Genomic DNA, 9024 nt, shown 5'->3' on the forward strand with positions numbered 1-9024 from the left:
TATTGGATAGTAACAAGAAGAATGTTAGAGGATCTGTTTCGAATCCACCAAATTGATGTCACTAGTCAATTCATAGGATTGTTGGTTGGTTTCTTGGAATACGTGACCTAGGAGCAGTTATGAGGGCGTAAGGCACAAAGCTTCAAGTAGTGTTGATGAGTCGATCAAGGACTAGAAGACGCGTCTTAGTGGCGGAACAAATAATCAAACTGTTTAATCGCGTTCAGTACAGCTGAGGACAGCGCCCAAGAGCTTCTTCCACCTCCCTCAGACTGACCTCAGTTGCTGCCTTCAAGCATAACACTGACCCCTACACACCACGTCACGTATATCCGAAGGACACGGACCACAATAACCCGAGCGCCTGTAATAAGCGCTTCAAAAGAAATTAATTTTCCTTTACCAAAACCTCAAAATCATACGCGAAACATTTTCTGACCCAGACCCCACCCCGCCCCGTTCGCTGCGATCGCCTCAGGACCTCCGATGACCAGGCCCAAAGTTGGCTGCCTTCTCTCTCGCTCACACCCGGGGCAATTGAATTAATCATCCCATTTTTTCTCGCATTTTAACGTCTCCTGCTGCAAAGAGCCGGAGTAACGGTCCACGACTGTCCGGTCGTCCTGTCGTCCCTCGCGGGCCTCGCGGACAAGTGGGCGTTCGGGTACATCGTGTCACCTCGCAGCACCCTCCCCCTTTCCTCCACGAATATCCACGAAAAGTCGAATCACATTTCGTTTCGGCGCCTTTTTGGGTGAAGAATTTATGCTTCCTTCCACCGGAGTTTGGGTCGCGACGACCATCTTGCTGCACTCCAGGGACTCGGTGTCCCTCCGCAAGTGTGGTTCCGTGATTTCGCGGGCCCCGCGCGTCGCTCGCAGGCTTTTCGTTGCCGGTTTCATGCTGTTTTCGTGATGGTTGTTGTTGGATTTTTTTGTCGAAACCTCCCCACGACGGACGGGAGCGTTATCGCGGGCCCTGTCAAGGGGCCCAGCCTGAGGGGTCACCCCGCTCGCCCTCTGCTGGAAAGGAGTATGTTGGTGGCGGGGACAATAAGTTTTCGGAATTATTTCACTTCCCAAACTGGAAGAGTTGGTACCCGCCCGGGTGGCAAGTTGGGACCTCCACCGAGGGGAGGTGTGCCAGGAAAGTCATTCACCCGCGACCCTCGGGGGGGTCAGTTTGGCGCAAGGAAAATCTCGTTTCCCCGAGGCGGCAACTGCGGCCAGCGAAGTATTAATTATATTTTTTGATAACTTGACAGCGGTACACGACTCGCTCGTCGTCCTCGAGTTTTGGCCCTCCGGCTGACGGGGCGCGGGGAGGGTCCTTACTGTATCCGATCAGTTGACACTTGAGGACATCGCACTCGGCGTTCGAACCACTCTGGCAGCCGGACCCCATCTCATCCTTTCTTTTTATTCTCTCTCTCTCTTTCTCTTTCTCTCAACAGAAGGAAATGTAACAGCGACATGGATCGTGATCGTGATCGGGATCGTGAGCGTGATCGCAACGCAGCGGCGGCGGCCATCGAGCGGGACGTGAAACCGCTCGAGCCGCGCGATCTGTCGGCGACGCGGCTCTTCACGGCCACGCAGATCAAGATCAGCACCTCGCCCACCACCTCGCCCACCATCTCGAACTCATCGTCACCCACGCCCACCCCACCCATCCCGGCGTCGTCGCCGGCCGTCTCCAGTGGCTACCACCACGCCAACCACAAGCAGATCACCGGCATCCCGTGCGTGGCCGCCGCCTCCAAGTACACGGCGCCGGTGCACATCGACGTCGGTGGCACCATCTACACCAGCTCCCTGGAAACCCTCACCAAGTAAGTCCCGGGAGCCCATTTATCAACCGCTTAACTCAGTGGGTCAACAAGTCGTGAAGCTGTGGAATTTATTTTTGTTTAACACTTTTAATCTAGTCATTAATACTGATGATGATAATGACAAGATAATGGATTTATCTCTAGATAATCGTAACAATAATAGCAATGACCTTGACAATCCTTGACTTCCCCCATGAAAAAAGGAGGGATCACTCTCCGAAGTGCAGAAGGTTTCTCTTGCTCAGTTTGTAGTTCGCCTCTTTTATTATTGTTTTCTAATTTTTTGTATATGTCTTTTCCTCAATAATTGTTTCAACCTTATCATCATCATAATTAAAACTTGTGATGACAAGTGCTGTACTACGCGAGGCTAGGGACTCGATTGGAATATTCTTTTATGCCTCTTTACGTTAAGAGAAACAGTTATCAATATTTATTTTTGCGAATGATTGGCAATCCAAACAAAAGTGTGGTTGAGTTTGGGTTTATCAGAGCTTTCGTCTGTGATTGGAGTTCCAATTCCTAGAGGATTTTTTGGCATGATTTTGATCGGTTAAAATTACATTAAAAGTGATCATGTTTCGGCTAAACCCCATCCGTACTCTGAAAGAGAGTCTAAACTGATAAAAGGTCCTTTGAAACATTTTCAGAAACGATCGAGTTGAATGAGGTTTATTAGAGGAGTCGGTACAATTAACTTCAGAAAGTAGTAGTCATCGAAGCAAATGAGTAAGAGGAAGCTCGGATCGGCAAATGCATGAGTTCGAACGCTGCCAATCGATTGTTATTCTGTTTTCAACGGTCTAGAATTTCTAAAAGTGCCTGCATTAAAATTAATTAAATCAATTGATAAGAGGTGTATGATTGTAAAAATGGTTAAACCATTAATAACCTCTGAAAATTTGGAATCCCATTTGGATTACGCTAAATAAGAGACTGAAAAAAAACGAAATCGAAAAATGAAAGAGAAAACAAATGAAGAAATAGGAGATTTAAATAATGACTCTGTATCCAATACTTGTTGATCTGCCGTATAGTTTTCAAACAAATCGTACACCAAAGGTCTAATCGCCATCTTCCCCATCACCGTTCCAGATATCCGGATTCGCGGCTGGCGAAGCTGTTCAACGGGTGCATCCCGATCGTGCTGGACTCGCTGAAGCAACACTATTTTATCGACCGCGACGGAGGCATGTTCCGCCATATCCTAAACTTTATGCGTAACTCCAAGCTGCTGGTATCGGAGGACTTCCCCGACCTGGAGCTGCTGCTGGAGGAGGCCAAATACTTCGACATTGTTCGTGAGTATCCGTCCGCACCTCGATCCCGAAGGTTCCTAACTAACGTCGGTTTCCCATTTGCAGCTATGATCAAGCAGATCGAACATCTGAAGAAGGAGCGACAGCGTAGCGGGAACGGTCTCCCGCCATTCGGAGGCAACCGGAGCAAGTGCAAGGGAGGACTGGCCGCGGACACCGCGAACCACGACGTGGTGGCGCTCCACATCTCGCCCGACCTCGGCGAACGCATCCTGATCTCGGCCGAACGGGCCGTCCTGGACGAGGTGTTCCCCGAGACGAACCAGGCGATCCTGGACGCGCGGACCGGCGCGGCCTGGAACCAGTTCGACGGCCGGCAGGTGATACGGTTCCCGCTCAACGGCTACTGCAAGCTCAACTCCATCCAGGTGCTGACGCGGCTCCTGAACGCCGGCTTCAGCGTCGAGGCCAGCACCGGCGGCGGCGTCGAGACGCAACAGTTCTCCGAGTATCTGCTGATCCGCAAAAGTTCGATGTGATAAAGCCCCGCGCTCTGAAGCCGTCTCAAGCAGCAACTACTACTACCGCTACTACTACATACTATCACCTACTACGAAGCTCCTAGCATCTCCTTAGCGTTCGGTGAACGAAACACACGGTTTTTCTATTCAGCTCAATCTCTGGGCGGGTTTTCCGGTCCTCCGCGAACCCGTACATACACATACACATATTCCGCTGGGAAAGCACTGACTCCAGGAGTGACTCCCAGACACAGTCGCATCACGTCACACGTACGCAATTCCATTCGATGTAAGTAACGATGGCCATCGGCCGGTCGGTGTGAGCGAGGACGAAGCGTAGCATAAACTCTAGTTAAATATATTATTAGTAGCAGTATCCCGTGGCTCCTTACTTTATGTTACCTCTTCCCTTACCTTCGTAAGCGATCGGCACCTAGGACCGAGACTAAATAAAGCAGCTCTCCCACCATGACCGTAGCTCGAGTGTTTTAATTGATGGTCTGATTGAGAAAGGACGCCAACCGCGCCAAGCCGTACGCTGTTTCTGAATACATTCGTTCACTGATATTGTCCAGAAAAATACGTACTAGTCAATGTTCCAGTTTCAGTAAAATTTGATTAAACCTCCTCCATTAATAGTAGTACTCAAAAGAACTCGCCCCCAGAGGAGCTGGTACCTATGTCCAGTACATTGTCGAAGGTCTCAACTACATCATCAGCAACTGGATCATCGCTTTCTTAGTCCTCAGTCCCGTCCAGAGTTTTGTTTTTCTATTTGGAACTTTATCTAGTTTATATATATAAACATGGTTGAAATCTTTTTAAATTATACGTTATGCCACGTGGCATTGAGTCATTTTATCCTACTTATAACTAATAATTAACAACATCTTACAACTAGTTAACTTTAAAGAACATGAGATAATTAGCTCTCGAATTATTGGGTGGATAGAGTTATTGCATCTATTGATTACGACTTCTTTTAGTTTGTTAATTTCGAACAATAGTCTTTACGCACCAGCAAGGTTTAGAAGAAGATTTATTGGTGTTCTCCAGTGTAAATTAAGGATCATTTTGCGAATTTAATTCAGTGTGATTTGTAGAGAAGAAGGAAAATTGTTTTGTAGATGAGAAGTTTATTTGAAAAGCTTAGTTTTGTTTTTCTTTTGATTAATGGGTAAGTTCAGTTTAGTTCAAATTCCTATATTTCGATTAGATTCAACAATGACGTCTTGTCTGACACTGTCCCTAGAATGAATAGAATGAAAAATTACTCATCATGAGTTTTTACTAAAAAACAGTCTGCTTCTAATCCAAGAATTTTAGACAATCTTTATTTGGGGTCACATATGAATTTTCAGCCTTGAAAAATCCAAAAGAAGTGCAAAAAACATACAGCAGTTGATGCGGCACTTGGCGGGAATCGCTCCGACCTATGCTGGGGCTTCGAAATCGAAACCGAAGAGATCAGTTATTAACACAGAAACAACATAGCCTTTGCCAATTGAGACTCTCCCTGACGCGGATCGCTGATAATCCGCTCAAAAGAGGAGCATCGTTGCTCTCGATCAGTCTCGAACGAGAGGAGCCTATCTCATCTCACCGGCTCACAGTAAAAAGTCTTCCCACAACGCTTCTGCCACATTCGCGAAGTAACCGTCGAAGAGACCAGCCACAGTCACGGGATGCGAAAGGTTATCAGTCCGGTGCGGGAAATTCCCCGAGTGTCTGCGGTGCTGATGCTGCTGCTGATCGTACTCGAAACAAGTCACGGCGCCAACAGGCAATGTAAGTAAGGGCAGGTCTTAGCGGCGAAACCTTCTGGTCCTGACCTGCAATTAACGACCATTCCAGTCTGCGGACAGCGCAAGCTTGGTGCAATGGGGTTAATAATAAAAGGAACCACCACGTTCGTCGGGGAGTACCCGTGGCATATCGGCCTCTTCCGGAAGGGATTCGCCCGCACGGCGGACTACATTTGCGGTGGCTCCATCATCAGCCCCAACTTCGTGCTGACAGGTACCGTCGCGGGGTCAATGTCATCACTCTGTGGAACCCGCCGTTTAAGCTCTGTTGGTCCTTCCATTTAAGCTGCTCACTGCATCGAAGTTCCACGCCCGAGCCAGTATCTGTTCCGAGTGGGACTCCACAATCTGCAGAACGCCACCGATCCGGACACTGTCAGCTATAACGTGGCCGAGCTCATCGTCCATCCGGAGTACGATAGGGAAAAGTTTAGCAGTGACATTGCCCTGCTCCGGTCCGACGGGGACATATCGTTCGCGGACGTGTCGAAGGTGCAACCGATCTGTCTGTGGGCCAAGGACGAAACCGGTCAGCTCGGGGAGCTACTCGACAAGGCGGGATACGCCGCTGGCTGGGGTTTCAATGAGAACTACACCGTAAGCAACGTGCTCCAGTCGGCCAAACTCCGGGTCGTGGACAGGAACACCTGCCGAAGTGGGTTGCCGGAGCACAACCGCTTCTTGCTGGACCACTCCGGCAAGCTCTGTGCCCGTGGCTGGGAAGACGGGGTGAACGTGTGCTCGGGTGACAGTGGCGGTGGGCTGTACTTTGTGCGCGATGGCGTCTGGTATCTGCGAGGTATTGTGAGTGCCGCACCACGCCAGGAGCTCGGAACCGGGGAGACACGCTGCAATCCGACGGGATACGCCACGTACACTGATGTGGCGCAGTACCGGGGTTGGATCGATGCCCATCAGGCGATCGTGAACCAGCGCAACCTGCTGAACCTCGAGCACTGCGGGGACGACCGGTTCGACCAGGTGCAGGACGAGCGCGAGAAACCCCTCTTCCAGCAGTACCCGTGGAATGCGCTGTTGGAGTTCTTCCAGAAAGACCGGCCGACACCACATCTGGTGTGTAGTGGAGTCCTGATCCACCGGCGCTTCGTGCTAACGGTCGGTCACTGCGTTGAAGGCATCCTGCGCGGTTACGAACTGTAAGTGGGTCCAGGGGTGGGAACCGTCGTTCAGGAGTAATACAGGGAGTTCCCGGCTTTCCAGACGAACGGTACGGCTGGGAGAGTTCAACACGCGCACCGCACCCGACAGGGATCCAAACTCGCCCGATACTTCAGCCACCAGCCAGTCGATCGGGATCGAGCGGATCATCATCAACCCGCGGATGAATCAACCCAGTTACGGCAACAACCTGGCACTGCTCCGACTGCGGCACGATGCCGACACCCAGAAGCCCAACATTGCGCCGATCTGTCTGCCCAGCCTGGTCGATTACACGCAAACCAACCTCACGCTGACGGGCTGGATGCGCGACAAGTTCGTCTTCCCGGAGATGGCGCGCGACTCGATGAATCTTTCGTCGACCGCCGAGTGTAGAGCGAGGTACGCGAAAGTCGGTGTCCAGCTGTCCAGAACGCAGGACACGATGTTCGGGGAGTTCAACGCGAAGAGCGGGTTCCGGTGCAGGAGCTACGCCGCCGGGTCGGCCCTGCAGTACATCAAGTTCGCCGACCGGAAGGCGCGCTACTTCCTCGCCGGTCTGCTGACGTTCAACTTTCCCAGCTGTCACCAGGATGGGTGCGAAATGTTCGCCAGCATCACGAATGCCGGCTCGTGGATTCAGGACGAGGTTAATAAGCTCCCGGTGCTTTGAGGAAGGTAGTTTCAATATATCGGATCGGTGAGGCTTTCAACGTCGGCTGCAAACTGAACTCTTTACTATTTCGCCACTCGTTCTGACATTGACTTAAAAGTAGGGTTCCAATCGACGAAATGTGTCTGCTGCCTGACTTACTAGAGTTACTTTCAAGGGTTTGTGGAAACATCAAATTAGTGACCAAAATATAATGCTGATTCCGATTCCGATGGCATGCTATTTCAGGTCTTACCCATTTGAAATTAGATTGTTTACACAGACACAGGCTCTAGCTGTCGATTTGGTCCTACTAATTATGCTTTTGGCAACATTGTCTTGTTTTAAAAACAGGTAAAAGATTTCAGATTGAAATAAAAGTTAAATTCTACTCGGCAGTGACAAAAGGAAATCATTTCTCCAACGGATTGAGACTGGTGATGAAAAATTGATTTCTTTTGAATAAGGATGACTAATTGGTTTGCTTTAAAAAGGCAAAGAATCGTTTCGGCTGGCATCCACGATTTATCACAGAAATGAAAGAAATGTGTATCTTGCGATGGCCTGTACTTTGAATAAAATAGATTTTTCATTTCAATGCAATAAGCATGTGATTTTCCAATATCATTTTTTCCTATCGAACAAGGTAAAGAAACGTTTGAGAGCTTAGTAACAAACAATTAACTCAAATAACAATAAATTAACAAATAATGAACCAAACATTATTTTTTTCTGTTGTCACTTTTTCTGTCTCTTTCGCTCACCGCTTGGCGTTCCGTGCAACTTTTGTACGCAATAACATCCATTGTTTCGTGCAAGCTGCAGAGACTGTTTTGTCGCGCCACCTGGCGGTAAGTAGTTGAAACTTGCATTTGAAATGTGACAGACTGGCAGTTTCGGCAAGCTTTTGGGTTTTGCGTGAGCTTTCCTATTTAATTTATTGTTTTTTTTGTCGAATTCATTTACCAGCAGCCGAAAAATAAATGACGGAATTCTCTATTGCGATGCAATTTTAATCGACACGAATACTTTAGTTGTATTGAAATCATTATCGAACATTTCCACGAACGAAAAAATTGCCCTGGAATTTCCGTACCACCATAGCGCAATTCCCATTGCATTATCATTATAAAAGCCGAACCGAATCGTGCTCAACGACACGTTTTCGGTTAGTCAATGAAACGGTGGTTCAGCCGTAGGTACCGTGTTGAAACATGCCAATAATAGCGGCGTTCTGCCACTAATTCCATTACTTTCGCTCACTTTCCATTTTACTGCAATGCGAGACCGTACGGTGGCCTCCAGAGTGCCATCCTTCGAGAGGAGCTGTCGTGCGTACGCAATTTGCAATAGTTTGGCACAGGGTACGTGCGTCTGCCGGTCTGCAGGACCTCGCCGAACCCGGCCTGCGATGGTGGCGCGCGGTGGAAGGTCATGGTTTGGAGTGCCACGCTCGCACACGTGCCCGGCTCGGGGCTTGTTTATGTGTGTGGTTTTCGTTTCATCGCGCACCGAATTAAAACGCCGTAAAAAAAGTGTAAGTTTTGCGCGTTTTCATCAGCGAGAAGGCAATCCTCGCCGAAGGACGCCATCGCAAGGACGCATTCTGTCCAAGGGAGGGAGGTTTAATTTTTTTTTCCCTGCGTCCACTATTACCGAACAACACAACCGTCCGAAGCACGCACGCCCGGTACCGGCATTCGACGCGGGACGGGGGGTCCTTGGACCGTGTGGGGCTTGTGCCGGGGGTCCTTGGTTGTCCTGGCAGCGGACCGACACCGGGTACCGGCAAGCCAGC

General features: G+C 49.4%; 2 protein-coding genes across 2 annotated transcripts; both read left to right on the plus strand.

Moving 5' to 3' along the window:
• Positions 1-1460: 1460 nt before the first annotated feature.
• Positions 1461-4008, plus strand: LOC131216440 (BTB/POZ domain-containing protein Tiwaz). Its single transcript, XM_058210935.1, has 3 exons — positions 1461-1831; positions 2927-3132; positions 3196-4008. Exons 1-3 carry the CDS (start codon positions 1473-1475, stop codon positions 3627-3629), a joined length of 999 nt encoding a protein of 332 aa, XP_058066918.1. The 5' UTR covers positions 1461-1472; the 3' UTR covers positions 3630-4008.
• Positions 4009-5270: 1262 nt separating this feature from the next.
• LOC131211646 (serine protease 53) lies at positions 5271-7611 on the plus strand. The gene is made up of 4 exons (XM_058205219.1): positions 5271-5399; positions 5466-5630; positions 5703-6573; positions 6638-7611. Exons 1-4 carry the CDS (start codon positions 5297-5299, stop codon positions 7245-7247), a joined length of 1749 nt encoding a protein of 582 aa, XP_058061202.1. The 5' UTR covers positions 5271-5296; the 3' UTR covers positions 7248-7611.
• The last annotated feature ends 1413 nt before the right edge of the window (positions 7612-9024 follow it).

The sequence above is a fragment of the Anopheles bellator genome, chromosome 1, assembly GCF_943735745.2.
Source record: "Anopheles bellator chromosome 1, idAnoBellAS_SP24_06.2, whole genome shotgun sequence".
Classification (NCBI taxonomy): domain Eukaryota; kingdom Metazoa; phylum Arthropoda; class Insecta; order Diptera; family Culicidae; genus Anopheles; species Anopheles bellator.

Bases quoted from the DNA above. Each gene is read 5' to 3' on its own strand.
- LOC131216440 (XM_058210935.1), top strand. From the start codon at position 1,473: ATGGATCGTGATCGTGATCGGGATCGTGAGCGTGATCGCAACGCAGCG. The intron at 1,832-2,926 runs GTAAGTCCCGGG...TCACCGTTCCAG, and splicing joins TCCCTGGAAACCCTCACCAA to ATATCCGGATTCGCGGCTGG. The intron at 3,133-3,195 runs GTGAGTATCCGT...TCCCATTTGCAG, and splicing joins CAAATACTTCGACATTGTTC to CTATGATCAAGCAGATCGAA.
- LOC131211646 (XM_058205219.1), top strand. From the start codon at position 5,297: ATGCGAAAGGTTATCAGTCCGGTGCGGGAAATTCCCCGAGTGTCTGCG. The intron at 5,400-5,465 runs GTAAGTAAGGGC...CGACCATTCCAG, and splicing joins TCACGGCGCCAACAGGCAAT to TCTGCGGACAGCGCAAGCTT. The intron at 5,631-5,702 runs GTACCGTCGCGG...CTTCCATTTAAG, and splicing joins CCCCAACTTCGTGCTGACAG to CTGCTCACTGCATCGAAGTT.